Consider the following 19,093-nt stretch of genomic DNA (forward strand, 5'->3'; position numbering starts at 1 on the left):
GGTGATCGCTTAGACCATCCGGGCAGGATCCAGGCCCCCCATTTGAAGGAAGAGGCTTACCAGCACATGGTCCACTCCTATACTGTCATCCATCTTAAGACAGTGCAAGCCCTTTTGACTCACCGCCAACGGCCTGTGAGTCCACCAAAGTCGGTAAGAGTACCTTATCCCTTTTGCTGATTCGGATTACCACGGAGGAGCTATTAATCTAGTTTCTGCATTGTATTGGATTCACTTTATCTGCTTGATACATCATTGGGACTAGATCATTTTCAGATTTCATTTGGTGGCCATACCTCCTACTTGAATTTTGCACATTTTTTATTTTCCACTAAAACTTGCTATTTATATCTCATTTTCACCAGAAATGCGGACATATTAAAATTTCACTGTATTTGTCACCATCATATATACTTTTTCACTATTTATATTTTTATATTTTTGAGACTGTTTGTCTTATCACTGATGAATGAGCATTTTATATGCCATTAGACTACACTTTGGGAATTTATTTTTCTAATTTATGTAGTTTTGAGACTAGATATGGCTATTCTTTACTTTACTGTGGAATAGCTTTCTCTCTCTTCAATTCTTCACATAGAGGTTTGTACTTTAGCGCTACACTGTTCACATTTATGTATTTTGCACAATTTGGTCTTATTGTAGTGTTGGCTGCTGTTCATTTTTTCTGATCGGCGCGGTGTTTTTTTATCCATTTGGTGGACAGATGGCCTTAAATTCTCCTGCAAAATGTCTTGATAAACTTGGGAATTAATTTTTCCTTTGATGATAGCAATCAGTCCAGGCCCTGACGCAGCAAAGCAGCCCCAAACCATGATGCCCCCACCACCATACTTCACAATTGGGATGAGGTTTTGATGTTGGTGTACCTTGCCTCTTTTTCTGCACACATAGTGTTGTGTTTCTTCCAAACAACTCAACTTTGGTTTCATCTGTCCACAGAATATTTTGCCAGTACTGCTGTGGAACATCCAGTTGCTCTTGTGCAAACTGTAAATGTGCAGCAATGTTTTTTTTGGACAGCAGTGGCTTCCTCTGTGGTATCCTCCCATGAAATCCATTCTTGTTTAGTGTTTACGTATCATAGATTCGCTAACAGGGATGTTGGCATATGCCAGAGACTTTTGTAAGTCATTAGCAGACACTCTAGGATTCTTCTTCACCTCATTGAGCAGTCTGCGCTGTGCTCTTGCAGTCTTTACAGGACGCCCACTCCTAGGGAGAGTAGCACAAGTGCTGAACTTTCTCCATGTATAGACAGCATGATGAACAGCAAGGCTTTTGGAGATACTTTTATAACCCTTTCCAGCTTTATGCAAGTCAACAATTCTTAATCGTAGGTCTTCTGAGGGCTCTTTTGTGCGAGGCATCATTCACATCAGGCAATGCTTCTTGTGAAAAGCAAACCCAGAGCTGGTGTGGTTTTTTTTTTTTTTTTTTTTTTTATAGGGCAGGGCAGCTGTAACCAGCACCTCCAATCTCATCTCATTGATTGGACTCCAGTTGGCTGTCGCCTCACTCCAATTAACTCTTGGAGATCTCATTAGTCTAGGGGTTCACATACTTTTTCCACCTGCACTGTGAATGTTTACATGGTGTGTTCAATAAAAACATGGTAACATTTAATTCTTTGTGTGTTATTAGTTTAAGCAGACTGTGATTGTCTATCAACGTGACTTTGATGAAGATCAGACCACATTTTATGACCAATTTGTGCAAAAATCTAAATCATTCCAAAAGGGTTCACATACTTTTTATTGCAACTGTGTGTGTGTATATATATATGTATGTGTTATATATACACACATATATATATATATATATATATATATATATATATATATATATATATATATATACACACACACACACACACACACACACACACACACACACACACACACACACACACACACACACACATATATATATATATATATATATATATATATATATATATATATATATATATATATATATATATATATTTTCCCCATTCTGTAATTATCTTGTTTTGTCAGAGCCTGCAGTCACTTACCGACATGCAAAGTTTATTAAAACAATGAAGTCACGTGTTTTATTTAATCGTTGTGCATGGATCCGTAAACCAATTAATCCATGTGTATCAGTTGACCCTAAACATGTGCAATTTAATATTACAGCAGAGTTTGAAATCTGATAACTATATCTTGCTTCTGAAGCAAATGAAACTGGCCTCATGTCCCATGGCAAAACAGTGTATCAGAGTAAAAATGTTGGTAATCTTCAATATACATCCCATTAAAAATGTGTCCTCATGGTCCAGGCCTTTTCTTTATCCTTATATGAATTTGTACTTTAAGATAAAAAGATTATGTACTAAAAGAATGTGCAACTGAAATAATTCAAAATAAAATGCCTAACTCCAGCCCAAACATTTTGATAACAAAAGTAGAACCTCCAACAGATTTTGATTACTGTCTTTAACTCCAGCGTGGTTACTGGGAAATGGGGGTAAATAAATCTCTCCAAAATGGACACAAAGCACAATCAAAACCAGACAGCGGTTCTAAACCTTTCCTCCCCCCAACTCAAATCCTAATCAAAAAACATTTTGTTTGCAGTTTTGCTGTAAAAATGTCAAAGTTTATAATATTCTCCCTTGCATATACAGTGGGAACGGAAAGTATTCAGACCCCCTTAATTTTTTCACTCTGTTATATTGCAGCCATTTGCTAAAATCATTGAAGTTCATTTTTTTCCCTCATTAATGTACAGACAGCACCCCATATTGACAGAAAAACACAGAATTGTTGACATTTTTGCAGATTTATTAAAAAATAAAAACTGAAATATCACATGGTCCTAAGTATTCAGACCCTTGGCTGTGACACTCATATATTTAACTCAGGTGCTGTCCATTTCTTCTGATCATCCTTGAGATGGTTCTACACCTTCATTTGAGTCCAGCTGTGTTTGATTATACTTTATTAGGAAAGCCACACACCTGTCTATATAAGACCTTACAGCTCACAGTGCATGTCAGAGCAAATGAGAATCATGAGGTCAAAGGAACCGCATGAAGAGCTCAGACAGAATTGTGGCAAGGCACAGATCTGGCCAAAGTTACAAAAAAATTTCTGCTGCACTTAAGGTTCCTAAGAGCAGAGTGGCCTCCATAATCCTTGAATGGAAGACATTTGGGATGACCAGAACTCTTCCTAGAACAGGCCGTCCGGCCAAACTGAGCTATCTGGGGAGAAGAGCCTTGGTGAGAGAGGTAAAGAAGAACCCAAAGATCACTGTGGCTGAGCTCCAGAGATGCAGTCGGGAGATGGGAGCATGTTGTAAAAAGTCAATCATCACTGCATCCCTCCACCAGTCGGGGTTTTATGGCAGTGGCTCGACGGCAGCCTCTCCTCAGAGCAAGACACATGAAAGCCCGCATGGAGTTTGCTAAAAAAAACACCTGAAGGACTCCAGGATGGTGAGAAATAAGATTCTCTGGTCTGAGACCAAGATAGAACATTTTGGCCTTAATTCTAAATGGTATGTGTGGAGAAAACCAGGCACTGCTCATCACCTGTCCAATACAGTCCCAACAGTGAAGCATGGTGGTGGCAGCATCATGCTGTGTGGGTGTTTTTCAGCTGCAGGGACAGGACGACTTGTTGCAATCGCGGGAAAAATGAATGCTGCCAAGTACATGGATAGCCTGGATGAAAACCTTCTCCAGAGTGCTCAGGACCTCAGACTGGGCCAAAGGTTTACCTTCCAACAAGACAATGACCCTAAGCGCACAGCTAAAATAACGAAGGAGTGGCTTCACAACAACTCCCTGACTGTTCTTGTATGGCCCAGCCAGAGCCCTGACTTAAACCCATTTGAGCAACTCTGGAGAGACCTAAAAATGGCTGTCCACCAAAGTTTACTATCCAACCTGACAGAACTGGAGAGGATCTGCAAGGGGGAATGGCAGAGGATCCCCAAATCCAGGTGTGAAAAACTTGTTGCATCTTTCCCAAAAAGACTCATGGCTGTATTAGATAAAAAGGGTGCTTCTACTAAAACGTCACAAACGTCTTCCATTTAAGGATTATGGAGGCCACTGTGCTCTTAGGAACCTTAAGTGCAGCATAATTTTTTTGTAACCTTGGCCAGATCTGTGCCTTGCCACAATTCTGTCTCTGAGCTCCTCAGGCAGTTCCTTTTGACCTTCTGATTCTCATTTGCCACGACATGCACTGTGAGCTGTAAGGTCTTATATAGACAGATGTGTGGCTTTCCTAATCAAGTCCAATCAGTATAATCAAACACAGCTGGACTCACATGAAGGTGTAGAACCATCTCAAGGATGATCAGAAGAATTGGACAGCACCTAAGTTAAATGTATGAGTGTCACAGCAAAGGGTCTGAATACTTAGGACCATGTGATATTTCAGTTTTTCTTTTTTAATAAATCTGCAAAAATGTCAACAATTCTGTGTTTTTCTGTCAATATGGGGTGCTGTGTGTACATTAATGAGGAAAAAAATGTTATATAACAAAAAGGGAAAAATTTAAGGGGGTCTGAATACTTTCCGTCCCCACTGTATATGTATGCGCGCGTGTGTGTGTGTGTGTAGATATATATATATATATATATATATATATATATATATATATATATATATATATATATATATATATATATATATATATATATATATATATATATATATATATATATAGAGAGAGAGAGAGAGAGAGAGAGAGAGAGAGAGAGAGAGAGAGAGAGAGAGAGAGAGAGAGAGAGAGAGAGAGAGAGAGAGAGAGAGAGAGAGAGAGAGAGAGAGAGAGAGATATATAATCTATATCACACAAATACACAAAGCTGGTACAACAATGTTAATATAAGCTGGTTATAGATTGTACAAATATCAACCAATTCCTGAACCAGCCGGACTGGCTGTTAACATATTGTAGCTACAGTGGGAGATTAGTCTATTTTGGCTGTGTAGCATAGATGAGGAATCTTACTATATAAAATAAATATATATATATATATCATATCATCATGCTGACCAAATGATAAAAAATCTATATGTGTATGGCCAGCTTGTCTGTTTTTGCCTGAGAAGTCCACTTTGAGGCGAATTAGAAGCCCCTATTTGCCGGTACAATTGGGGCAGCCCTACAGCAGAATCTGTCTCACACTTCCCTTTTGTATTTTGAACTACATGTAAAGACATTAAACTGGCGTGTGTGTTTGCTGTCCTCTGGTGTATTACTCCCAAACACCAAATGCTGCTAAACTCTGCTAAATTCACCTAAACTGCTTTGAAAAAATGCAGGTTAGGTGAGTTTTCAACGCTGGTTTTCTCTTGTCAGAAGATATAGCATTTACAATAATCCAGTGTACATGAAGCCTTATGCCGCGTACACACGAGCGGAATTTCCGACAGAGTCCGATGGGAGCTTTTCATTGTATATTCCGACCGTGTGTATGCCCCATCTGACTTTCTCTCCTAAAAATTCAGACGGACTTAGATAGAAAACATGTTCTATATTTTTTCGACAGAACAAATTACTGTTGGAAAAATAGCTCGTCTGTATGCTGTTCCGACGCACCAAAAACGACGCATGCTCTGAAGCAAGTAAGAGTCGTAAGCTACTGGCTATTGAACTTCCGTTTTCTAGTCCCCTCGTACGTGTTGTATGTCACCGTGTTCTGGACGGTCGGAATTTGGTGTGACCGTGTGTATACAAGACAGCTTGAGCGGAATTCCGTCAGGACTCCGTCGTAAAAACCTTCAGTTTATTCCGACGGCAAAACTGGTCGTGTGTACAGAGCATTAGGTTCAATTCACACTGCTGCGACCTGCAGTGAGACTTTGCCAGGAAACTTCCTGGCAACTTGAGTGCTACTTTGAGGCACAGGTCTGATAGAAGTCACCTTGAAGTGGTACAGGAACCTTTTCTAAAGTCTGAGGAACTTCAGTAGTGCTAATTAACTAGAGCTGGGCGAACGGTTGGGTCCGAGCAAAAGTTCGGCCTAACCATCGCCTGTTCCCCCACTCGAGTACCTTAAATTGCAGGGTGCTCAGCGGGTTGTTAGCCTGCCAAACTCCCCAAAATGCGCTGCTCAGTACATTCTAGTGAACTCATTGGATGAAACCTTGTACCTAACCGCTGGTCAAGTGCAAGGCTTTGCCAATTAGGGCACATAGCACTGTCAGAGCCCTGATTGGACAAAGATTATTATATTTATTATTATTCGAATCCCGACCACGACACTACCTGTCTGGAGTTTGCATGTTCTCCCTGTGTCTGCGTGGTTTTCCTCTGGGTACACTGGTTTCCTCCCACACTCCAAAGACATGCTGGTAAGTTAATTGGATCCTGTCTAAATTGTCCCTAGTATGTATGAATGTGAGTGAGGGATCTTAGATTGTAAGCTCCTTGAGGGTGTAGGGACTGATGTGAATGTACAATGTATATGTAAAGCGCTGCGTAAATTGACGGCGCTATATAAGTACCTGAAATCATTTTATTTATTATAATGCAGGATTTATATAGCGCCAACAGCTTGCGCATCGCTTTACAACGTTAGGGCAGACAGTACAATTCAATACAGAAGGAATCAGAGGGCCCTGCTTGTTAAAGCTTACAATCTAGGACTGATAATTTTGTCCAATCACGGCTCAGAGCTCAGGCGTGTTCGCAACCACATGTGCAGAGCCCACCAGGAAGTCAGCACTGTGGAGTGCTGTGGCTGCAAAGATCGGGAAATGTGTCACTGCCTGTGATTAGCGCTGTGCAGTGCTGACTTCCTGGCGGGCTCTGCACGTGCGGTTGCGAACACGCCTGCGCTCATCCTTACTAGCGAGTTGGTATGTTCACTGATTGTGACTCTGAGTTAGGGGTGTTAAATATAATCGCAGCATCGGTGCATCGCGATTCAGATGTTCCCGATGCTGCGAGTCGGCCAAATTGATTTTTGATGACATCATCCGTCACTTCGTGCAGTGCTCTGCCTCTCTGGGAGAAACACAGAGGCTGAGCCTGCATGGTGGGTAAAGCCCCCTCCCCTTCACTGAAGCAGAAAGTCAGCTGATGAGCTGACAGCCAGTACAGTGCAGGGGGAGGAGCTCAAGGAGACCCGACACGAGGAGAAGCTTCACTGGAGGCCCCTGAAAGGGGAAAACACACTGAGCAGCATGTAGGAAGAGGAATCGACTGACACTAATAGCAGGTGAGTGCCAGTGTCACTGATTCCATCCCTCCACTACCATCACCCTCTGCCTCATCCTACCATGCCAGTCTGATCCCACCATGCCTCTGATCCCATCATCCCTCTGCCGCTGGAGAAAAATTGAGTTTTTCGGACTCGTTGAATTTTTGAACAAAAAGTTTTTAACCATGCGCACTTGCGCAGTAATCGTGATGCATCACGGATTCGAATCGTGGACAAGATAATCGTAATCGAAGCTTGAGACCAGTGAAGATGCGCACTCCTACTCTTGAGTGCAGTGTTTAACGCAGCATTGCATAATGTTTTAGCTTAGTGCTGTATACAGTAGAGCAGCACGATTCTGGCCAAAATGAGAATCACAATTTTTTTGCTTAGAATAAAGATCACGATTCTCGCGGCGTAACATCATCTTTTTACATTATACAAAAAAATTGTAAAAAAAACAATGTCAGAAAAAGGTTTAGTCTTTAAGTGATTAAACTTCCCTCATTTACAGACCGAAGTTCATTCCTTTGATCTAAAAGGACTAAGTGTTACAATGTTTCTAGTTATCTCCATCTAAGTGATGTTGTCATAAACTTGGCAGGCTCCCTGTTTTTTTGTTTTTTTGTGTTTTTTAGACGGTTGTCAGCTGTGAGCAGAGAACTCTGCATAGAATCAGGAAAATGCTTTAAGATTGCCAGGGGGAAAGAATCACGACCTGATTCCTTAACGTTTTAACGATTAGAGCTCTAGTATACAGTGCTATATAACCCCCCCCTTTTTTTTGGTTGCTGCATGCATTTTTAAATTGTCAGTCGTAGTTTTTCTGACTGCAACGCTGTTGTTTTCCCCCCCTTTTTTTAATTTGCTTTTTTAATATTTTTACACTTCTGTCAGCGTCAGTCCTCAATTTAAAGTGCACCAAACACCACTTTACATTCAATGAAGTGCATTCAATCACACATTTCACAGTTTGTATTAAATTTGGGTAATAAGCCCCCCCCCCACGCCATGTCTCGGAGGCCAACAAGGCAAAGATGGACGCGGTCCGTCCCCAGGCAGGGAACATTTGTCTCTGTTTTAGTAATGTTGCCCGTATTATCCAGCCACAGCATGTAGAGGAGGTGGTGGACTGGCTTACTAAATCATCTTCATCCTTCTCATCCTCTGTGACCCAAGCTAATACTAGTGCACAGTCCACCACAGCTGCCAGAGCGGTTTATTCTGCCTCCTTGTCCACAGCTACCCCTGCCTCAGCATCATGCATGTTGAAAAAAGGAGGGGTGTGGAGGCGCCAACTGTGGTAGCTTGTTTATGCAAAAATAAAAGTTAGTGTAACAATTACACTTACTGGTTCGCAGGGTGGAGGTGTTTCTTTGAGATTTAAAAGTGTACTGGAATGTGCTGTGATCTTGTTTCCGGCTCGGATTTCATTCCTTCAGGCGTCTGGGTGTGGAGTCTGTACACAGGCTGAACCACTGCATCCAGTGCATGGAAAGCTCCACGCTGACCACTCTGGAGTGCACAAGAGAAAATGACGTCACTGATGCACGGCAAACGTCCAGGCTGGTGTTGGGGATAATGCAGGGATAGTACAGGCTACGCGCTCGGGGCTCACAGCTCCTTCTACTGGCCTTATCCCCAACACCAGCCTGGACGTTTGCCATGCATCAGTGACGTCATTTCCTCTTCTGCACTCCAGAGTGGTCAGCGTGGAGCTTTCCATGCACTGGATGCAGTGGTTCAGCCTGTGTACAGACTCCACACCCAGACGCCTGAAGGAATGAAATCCGAGCCGGAAACAAGATCACAGCACATCCCAGGACACTTTTAAATCTCAAAGAAACACCTCCACCCTGCGAACCAGTAAGTGTAATTGTTACACTAACTTTTATTTTTGCATAAACAAGCTACCACAGTTGGTGCCTCCACACCCCTCCTTTTTTCAACATTGATTATCAACAGAGGTAATGGACACCCTCTGAGGATGGCTGCCTCCTCATTCTAGAATTTACCTGCCTTATTTTAATGTGCTATTATAGCTACCATTGTACTATTTACCTTAGACATCACATGTTGCGGAGCGCCAGAAAACCCCCCCTTTTGTTTCTCAGCATCATACATGGAGGAGTCAGCTGAATTATTTAAACACAGCGTCAGCCACTTTTTGAGGATGCACAGACATTACTTGATTCTGATGTTGGTTCTGAGGTAGAGGAAGGGAGTAACATGAGCCTACAGAGAGGGGAAACACTGATAAACAACAAATTGGCAGCTATTTCCCCCAGCTGCAGTGTATTGCCATGTTGGCTCCAGTGAGGATGGGGGAGGGGGGGGATGATAATGATGATAGATGGGGTCACTGATGCGACTTGGATGCCAGATAGAGCAGAGGAGGAAAGTGAGGGGGAAAAGAACCCAAACAAGGTACCCATCATGGAAGTGTACAGAGCAGCCACCCTATTTCATCACATTGTGGAGCTGTTATCTCCCGGCCACTTCCCACACCTCAGGTTGGTGGTCATTTTTTAGCACACGTGCAGCCGATCTCACTGTTGCAATTTGCAATATGTGCCACAAGCAGATCAGGTGCAGCAAAAACACCAGCCATTTGGGTACCACATGCTTGACAAGGCTCTTAACCTCCCACCACTCAGTTCATTGGCAGGAGCACCTGAAAGCCACACACAAGGGACACCATTCTTCTCTTCACCCCTCACCTTTTTATGTCTACCCCGCTATATCTCATGACCTCTCAGCAGCCTCCACTGACAGGGATGATGGTGTAGCAAAGGGTGACACAGGTCCTTGCAACATATCTGCCAGCAGCACATCACCAGCTGTAGAGTATAGCAGGCAAAGTGCCTCTAAATAATCCCAAATAAAGCTCAGCTGTTCTAGTAGGTCTTTCCTGACATTTTCTGAGTTGCATCCTACAGCAAAAGCCATGGTCCGCAGAGGGCTTCCAAAGCATAAGAGAAATCTCATTGTTAAAAGGAATCATTCAGGAGAATGGTACAAAATTTTTTTCCAAGGCATTAGATATACCATGGAACACAGTGAAGACAGTCATCATCAAGTGGAGAAAATATGGCACAACAGTGACATTACTAAGAACTGGATGCCCCTCCAAAATTGATGAAAAGACCAGAAGAAAACTGGTCAGGGAGGCTGCCAAGAGGCCTACGGCAACATTAAAGAAGCTGCAGGAATATCTGGCAAGTACTGGCTGTGTTGTACATGTGACAATCTCCCGCATTCTTCATTTATCTGGGCTATGGGTAGAGTGGCAAGACGGAAGCCTTTTCTTATGAAGAAAAACATCCAAGCCCGGCTAAATTTTGCAAAAACACCTCCTGAAGTCTTACAAAAGCATGTGGGCAAATGTGTTATGGTCTGATAAAACCAAGGTTGAACTTTTTGGCCAGAATGCCAAAAGATATGTTTGGCGCAAAAACAACACTGCACATCACCAAAAGAACACAGTACTCACAGTGAAGCATGGTGATGGCAGCATCATGCTTTGGGGCTGTTTTTCTTAAGCTGTGACAAGGGCCTTAGTCAAGGTAGAGGGAATTATGAACAGTTCCAAATACCAGTCAATATTGACACAAAACCCTCAGGCTTCTGCTAGAAAGCTGAACATTCATCTTTTAGCATGACAACGACCCAAAGCATACATCCAAATTGTTTTTTTATTTTTACTTCCCTCCTCCTAAAAGGTTTCAGTTTGTTGTTCAACTGAGTTGTACAGTTTATAGGTCACATTAAAGGTGGAAAAAGTTCTAAAATGATTTATCCTTGTCTCATATTTTTTTTTTTTTTTTTTTTTTTTTTACATCCCCGAAACCTGACATTTTAACAGGGGGTGTGTAGACTTTTTATATCCACTGTACATGTGTGTAATTTTTCTAAATGTTTTCTTTTAAATTCAAAGGTAATTAGTTCCAGTAAAGAATGGGTGCGCTTTTTGAAAATCTGTGCGCTTTATAATTTAGGGACAACTTTTCCACAGCTTTGTGTGGCTTAACTGATAAGGCTTCTCAGATTTCTTTAATCCAGAAACTGTACTTAAGGCAACAACAGCCCCATCTTACAATAGTTGCGCATTTTCTGATGTGAAGATTTTAGGGTCCAACTGCAGTGCTTTGAGTACATGAATTTGGGTTTTATTTTTGAGTCCCATTTTTCTATTTTACAATAGGTTTAACATGTTACCTAATTAAGTATTTTTACTATTTAAATCAATTTTTGTTTTGCAGGTAAAAAAAGCCAAAATGGAGGATTCCAATGAAGAAAGTGTGAGGTCAGTAAGTGTGGGATTTGTGTGTGTGTGTGTATGTATATATAATGGTATATATAATAAATATAAATATATATATATATATAATAGAATTTCATGCATAAAAGTTCCTAGTTTTGGGTGTGTTATATTAATATACACTAATATCTAATAGAAAATATATCAGTTTTCATATATTTTAATTGTATACCCACTTTATTACAAATATGTCTGTTTATAGCATAGCACAATTTTTCAGGCATTTACATTAATTTGCTTCATACAAACATTTATGTTTGTCTTCTGTTACCTTTTCTGTTGGTAGTTTTTGTCAATCAGATACTGTTGTAGATTTTTTGTTGATCAGATATTTTGGTCAAATCTTTATTCCATATAACATTAATTATGACAGTATGTGTTTATGGAAAGAGTAGTTGTATAGTATAATTGTATATACTTTAACATTAAGCGTTTACTGATGATGTACTATTAAATTGACCATACACATGTATCTTTTGTAATTTGTGCACTAATAATATAACTATTGAAAAATGTTTGGCCATTTAAAATGGGTTTTCACTATTCTGTGGCCCTTATAGGCATTGAGGAAGGATTCGGATTTTACTTAATCAGTGTATAGATCTTAGATTATGGGACACTATGAGCTTAGCTGAAAAATACAGTCAAAACATGGACAGTAGCTTTTATGCCATAGAGCAGGCATGCCCAAAGTCCGGCCCGCATTCCGGTTTTGAATGGCCCGCCTGGCTATTTGGACATATATATCTTTTGTGGCCCCCGACGATCTCCCAGCGCCGGGGCCACAAAAGATGTATATGCCTTGGAGGGGATAGGGAGGAGGCAGGACGAGCGGCGTACACACACAGGAGAATTTCCTGTTTACGGGCGACCTCTGTAATAGGAAGTCCCGTCTCCGGCGCTGCCATTGAACGACTGTTCTGTCCATCAAAGGAGGCGGGACTTTCTATTAAAGAGGCCGCCGTGTAAACAGGAGATTCTCCTGTAGGTAAACTTTGGCACTCGTGAGTGCATTCCTGGCAATGGTGATTGCAATTCCTGGCAATGGTGGGTGCTGCATTCCTAGCAGTGGTAGGTCTGCAGATAGGCACTGACCCTTATTTTTTTCTTCACAGTTCTTTATTTAAAATTTAATTTAATTTTCCTGAAACTTCGCTCTTAAAGTGAAGGTGCGTGTTATACGCCAATAAATACAGTATATCTAAATAATACGCCCAAGCTCATCTCCTTACTCACACATAGCCACAAAGGCAAGAGAATTCTTGTTGGGTAGTGTATTAGTGCTCGACTGTACACACTTAGACCGAATTTTAATGGTTCAAAGAATGTCAGGCAAAATGGTCGGCCCTCGCGCATGTTCACTTCATCAAATCTGGCCCTCTTTGAAAAAAGTTTGGACACCCCTGCCATAGAGGGTTAGATTGTCACAGTAGCATTTTTGATATTATAAAGCGGTTTGAGTATGTGTACTAGTATTTCTGCATGCCAGGATACAACTCAATTACTTCTGAATAGGCTTGCAAGTAGTCCTTAATTTTATTTTATCCTTTTCAGCAAAGTGAGTAATGGCGAACCTCCCAGTCAAAAAGGAGAACTGTCTTCTAATCGCACCATTCCTAGTGGAAGTAAGTATTTTCATTAACACTCCTAGCTTTTAACTTTTATGCTGCAACTGTAAGAGCCCTTTCACACTGGGGCGGGCGTCGGCGGTAAAGCGCCGCTATTGTAAGCGGCGCTTTACCGTCGGTATGCGGCCGCTAGCGGGGCGGTTTTACCCCCCACTAGCGGCCGAGAAATGGTTAAAAACCACCGCAAAGCGCCGGTATAGTCACGCCGTCCTATTGATTTCAATGGGCAGGAGCGGTGAAGGAGCGGTATATTCTCCGCTCCTTCACCGCTCCGAAGATGCTGCTAGCAGGACTTTTTTTACCGTCCTGCTAGCGCACCGCTCCAGTGTGAAAGCCCTCGGGGCTTTCACACTGGAATGAAAGCAGCGGCACTTTCGGGTCGGTTTGCAGGCGCTATTATTAGCGCAATAGCGCCTGCAAACCGCCCCAGTGTAAAAGCACCCTAACATCTGTAATCATAAAATGTGTATTTTGAAAAGATATATTTGTTTTTATTTAGAGAAAAAGCACCTTTTAACACTGATTGTTTGATGTAATTAGACAAAGCAAACAGGACTAGTAAGACTTGCCATACACTGAGCAAATTTCAAGAAAGTAATTAGCTGGATTCCCCCATCAACACAATCCCACCTGCCAGGTCGTTGTCTTTCTTCCATCGGGGGGGGGGGTGTCAGAATAAAGTCATTCCCGCTGGGAGAAAATGGTGATTATTGCCAGTGGCTATAGCAGCCGCTAGCGATAATCGCAGGTAGATCCCAGCATGCTGGTTAGACCCAAGTTGATCGATCAACTTGGTATATTCAGCCTGCACATGCATGATTCAAATCTCGCCCAATTGCTGCTGAACCGGCCAAGATTCAAACCATGTATGGCCTGCCATAGTGCAGTAATCACTAGAAGCCAATAGTATTTCAGCTTTTGTCCATTTAGAACAATTAGAACCATAATAGATAATTACAATATTATCACTGTGGGCTTCTGCAATTAGCAATTTTCTCTTTATTAAAGTAGATCCCCCCCTTCCTATATATTATTTTTTTTAAACGTTGCTTACCTGGTTGTGAATTCAGCACCTTTCAGATACCACCCAGTGGATCCTGCGTTGTCCAGTTGTGATCTCTTCTGGCAACTCTCGGTCCCACGTTTTCCCTCATGTTTACCTGTGATGTCATTGATAGGCTGCCAGCTGTACTGGGTGCAGCCAGCATGCCTACTGATGATGCGTCGATAGGCCTGCCCCCTCCTCCTTTCCTCAATGAAAGGCTATGCCTCCTGGGATATGTGACGTGCATTTCTCAGGAGACAATGGGAGCACAGAGCACGTCATTCTTTAAACACGCTATGCTATTTCCTAATGGCACTCCAAATGCAGGTAGTAGCTGTACGTTTTTTCACACTTGAGAAAACGCAAAAAAATGTGCAATGCAAAACGTGCTTAGCTTATTTGAAAAATTTTGGTACAGGGCCGTTTCACATCACAAAAACACACTCCAGATGCGTTTCTACATGCACTTTTTTATTGCGTTTTTAATGCATTCTGATGCATTTCTGGATACATTCCAGATGCTTTTTTCCTTTTTTCAGTTTATTTTCTCATTGTACTGGGGTTGTTTTGGTGCATTTTGATGCATTTTACCACGTTCCAGTACAGTCCAGTGTAGGAAACATGCAGTATGTTCTACTTTTTTTACTGGACGCCCTGGAACTGACCGCACAGCGCAGATGTCACAGGTCAGCCGTAGGCAGCGCAGATGTCACGGGTCAGCCGTAGGCAGCGCACAGTTCAGACTAAACAGCCATGCACATTCATGATTTTAAGGGTGCCACACCCCCATATACCATATTGTACAAAAAAAAGAGAAAAATGGATAGGATTTTTAAGGCATCATAAAAAAATTGTATGCAAAATAAAATACATTTTTATTGTACAAAGATTAAAAAGTGAACCACAGGGTTCCAATTCTCTCTCTCTCTAATAATTAATGTAGAAAAACTCATAAGTCCACTGATCTTAAAATAACAATAAAATGATGCAAATTTATTCTGTGTGGTGACTGTTTGTCCCTTGAACTAATTTCTTCCCACTTTGGTGCTCAGCGTGGGGTGGAGGCATCCTTAAATGGTTACAATTTTCAAAGGATCAATCTAGATTACCCATTTTATTAAACACCCGGAAGAAAACGATTGATGTTGAAACGCATTGGGGTAGCATTTACCAAATCTGGAGCTCTGTAGTTCCAATCAGTGGGCTGATGGGTTTTTCTATGTTAACTATTTGATTTTATAATGTGTGTTTTGTATTGGAACCCTGTGGTTCCTTTTTTAATCTTTGTACAATAAAATTGGTGCATTTTATTTTGCTTACCATTTTCTGTGGTGCCTTTTTTAAAGGCTTATCCATTTTTGTCTTCCTTGTATGATACTGCAGACTTTGCAAGTCATCAGGATGCAGTGCCTGCTGCTAACATATATAACCCAGTGTAGATCCTGATATTTTCTCTATGCCCAGCTGCTAGTGTCCCAACACCCCCCCCCCCCCCCCCCCACCTTTTTTTTTTTTAATTACCATTTTGCCCTTACCTTAAGTAGCCCATATATAGAAGCTTACTTGCCTGTTCTGGCGCTCTGCTTATCTGTAATGCACCCTCGCATCTATCATGAGTACCTGTATGAGACCTAGGGGGAGGATCCCAGAAGCCAGTGCACATATGTAGCTACGCAGCTCATGCAGCTGCTTCTATGTGCAGCTCTGCTTACAGCAGGTCAACTAATAGCCAATCCCCAGTGTAGAAGACCGGAGGAGGGGTGGAGCGGAGAAAAAACGTTTGGAAAAGTTCCATGGGGGTTCCTGGGCATTCCGCCATCAGGCAACTGTTGCTCAGCTCTGTATGGCTGTCACCTGGTCTTCAGTTCACAAGTTCTCCAAGTTTTATCAGGTTGATGTCCAGGCCTCTGTGGATGCAAGATGTTTTCAGCATCACTCGCATCATATCAGTTGCATCTAGGCATGATTCTGTTTGCCACGTTGTTGGCCACCCTTCTGTTTCATTGCTTGGGGTTGCCCTAGGGTCTATGAATATTAAGCTACTGTGTCCAGTACTATATGATTGGGATAAAATACATTTTGACTTGTCTGTAAATTCTGTGTCTTGGATTACAGTACAAGCCACAGGCTCTCCTTTCTGTTCCTGTGTTACTCTGCATTGCATGCTAAAACACTGAGGCCTCACAGACTGGGGTGCACCCAAAAGGTCTTTGCCAGTGTCTAAACGCCTCAAGGTATAACTCAGAGCCTATGAATATCCAGCCTGTGTCCTCCACTGTACTCAGATACGCTATTTACAAGCAAGTAATTTTTTTTTTTTTTTTTTTTTTTAAGTTGGGTAAATGAAACAGTTAGCTGCCAGTGGCATATTTGCGTTTTTTTCCCCACACGTTTAAAAAATAATTTTAGGCAGGCATTCTAGAGCAGGGATGTCAAACTCGAATTCATTGCAGGCCGCATCAGCATTATGGTTGCCCTCAAAGGGTTGATTGTATCTTTAAAACTCAATCATGCCCCCCCCCCATGACAAGCATTGAACAGTGGGTGTGGGCCAAATTGCATTAACAGTGGGAGGATCTTAAAGGGGCAATAAATACCAGAATGCATTATGCGAAGTTCAGGGATTCGCTCTGTAGAGAGCGCAGAAAGCAAGGGTGCTGTGTACAGAGTGCAGTTTTAGGGGTGCCCTATGCGCAGAGTTCAGGGGTGTGTTATGTGCAAAGTGCAGCTTACCACCTGATGTTCCCATCCCACACTGCACCTCCCTTGATGCCATGAGTGCAGGGCAGGCAGGGATCCGTGAGAACTGCAGAGAGGAAAGCTATCTTTTTTAACACAGAAGGCTTCTGTGTTTACAAGTGACAGTGTTGAGCGCGTTCCAGGGTTCCACCACCTTCCAGCTGAACAAAAAGCCTTGGGTGTGGGGGACGTGCTCCCTCCCTTATAAACAAATCTTGGGTGTGTGCTCACACTCCAGCGTGCTCAGCGATATGTAACATGTTATGCAGTCGCCGTTTTCGTGCATAGGCACCTCGACACATGCGTTTGTGGGGGTGTAGGGGGGGCTCAAAACATTTTATTTATTTTTTTTGGGGAGGATTTTATGTGCTTGGGATGAACGTTTATTTATTTTTTTTTACAATTAACTTTCTTTTTCATTTAGGGGACAAAAAGTCCCCCATGTGATGCTTTTTTGGTGACAGGTTCCCTGTAATGAGACTTCAGGGGTCTGAAAAGCGTTTCTTGGGGATTTGGAAGCAATCTGGCAGCTGCGAAGGCGGCAGATTGCTTCCATCTGACAGCCAGAAGTTGGCTTCCCAGATATGCACACACTCCGTTAGCTGTGTGTGAAACCTGCCCCCCCCCCCCCCCAATAGGTAGTTATGAAGTAACACTTGCTAAATACTACTTTGTAACTTTTAAGTAAGTACAATTCTTCCACTGTCTTTTAACTAATTAAAAGCATAACTCATGATGGAGAAAAGAAGGCAAAGATCACGTCAGCTAATTCCTTTTTCCCTAGTTCTATACTATGAATTGACATGGTGAGCTGGAGTGTTGGATCCAATATTCTAATTTTGTGCAAATGTGTCTTCCTGTCGGTAAATCAGTATCTAGATTGTGTAAACTATATTTAGTGTGGTTTTCTTTCTGCAGTCCTTCCCTGTGCTGACTACATGGCCCGAGCTCCTGGTGATTATACCTCCCAGTTGTATCAAGCTAAGTAAGTCCGCACTCCTACCACTATTCATGACTGTATTCTACTGTATTTGGAAAGTTTGATTGTTGCATTATAGAATATTTTGGTGAATAATGAATATCAATAGGTTTGATAATAAAGTCTGTCTTTACAAAGGTCTGTTAGTAATTTTGAAAGGTATCGTAATTGCTCGATTATGCGTACTGCTTGGAACCTTTTAGATTATAGAAATATAGGGGGAATTAACAAAGAATGGAGCCGGCCCTCTAAATTGAAAAAACAAGCAGATGTTGCTCTTGGTGAAAAAAGGGACACAAGTCTATTTTGTTAATTAGGAGCGATTTGTTCTGTCATATGTTTTGTGTTTGTGCCAGACACAAGGTTTAGGAGAGCTTAGTCTGCTGCTGCGGCTCCCTCTGCCCAACTCCTTTCTCCTGCTTTTCCAGGGCTAACAACTGTCATATCGTTTGGCTTTTCCTGCCTGTATACAGCTTTGCCTGTGCAATGTTATCATTGGGAGGATTGTGAGCTGCCCCATCCATCCAGCTGCTTCATTCATAGAAGCCGTACTACAGCTTCTATGAATGAAAATTGATATATGAGTGGAGGGGGTGGACCTTTTCAATCATCCACCCATCATTCTTTCTTATGTCCTGTTTCATCCACAGAAGTTGTATGTCCCTTGTGCTGATTTTTCTGTTTCTTATTTTGGCTGCACTTATGCGTTTTAAAGTTTATATATTTTTCTATTTGATGGACAAAATTAAAAAATGTGTTGGTGCATTTGGAACATTTGTGTTGTGTTGTTTTTCAGGCCGTATACACACATTCTTTCTGTACCTGTATCAGAAACAATTCCAGCATATGCTGGTCAAACTCAGTATCAATCCTTGCAGCCATCTCAGCCATATACAGTATACCCTCAGGCAACACAAACCTACGGTCTACCTCCATTTGGTAAGTGTTTATTTTTTTGTGATTTTGACTAGGAAGGCCTTTTAACGTTCTTCATACAGTACTATGCAAAAGTTTTAGGCAGGTGTGAAGAAATACTGTGAAGTAAGAATGCTTTCAAAAATATTTTAATTATTTTTATCAATTTAAAAAATGGAAAGTGAGCGAAAAGAAGAAAAATCAAAATCAAATCAATATTTGGTGTTGCTACCCTTTGGCTTCAAACCAG

At 41.7% G+C, this 19,093-nt stretch overlaps 1 protein-coding gene across 2 annotated transcripts in view; it reads left to right on the forward strand.

Moving 5' to 3' along the window:
• Positions 1–19,093, forward strand: part of EYA3 (EYA transcriptional coactivator and phosphatase 3) — a gene marked incomplete in the record, with an annotated part of 181,106 nt that overhangs the window by 66,695 nt on the left and 95,318 nt on the right. The window contains 4 exon segments of one of the 2 annotated variants that reach the window (XM_073616250.1): positions 11,479–11,522; positions 13,092–13,162; positions 17,868–17,934; positions 18,725–18,867. In XM_073616250.1, the coding sequence (XP_073472351.1) occupies positions 11,479–11,522; positions 13,092–13,162; positions 17,868–17,934; positions 18,725–18,867 (325 nt within the window). 2 annotated transcript variants of the gene reach the window in all.

This window comes from Aquarana catesbeiana, linkage group LG02, assembly GCF_042186555.1.
Source record: "Aquarana catesbeiana isolate 2022-GZ linkage group LG02, ASM4218655v1, whole genome shotgun sequence".
NCBI classification, from domain to species: Eukaryota; Metazoa; Chordata; class Amphibia; order Anura; family Ranidae; genus Aquarana; species Aquarana catesbeiana.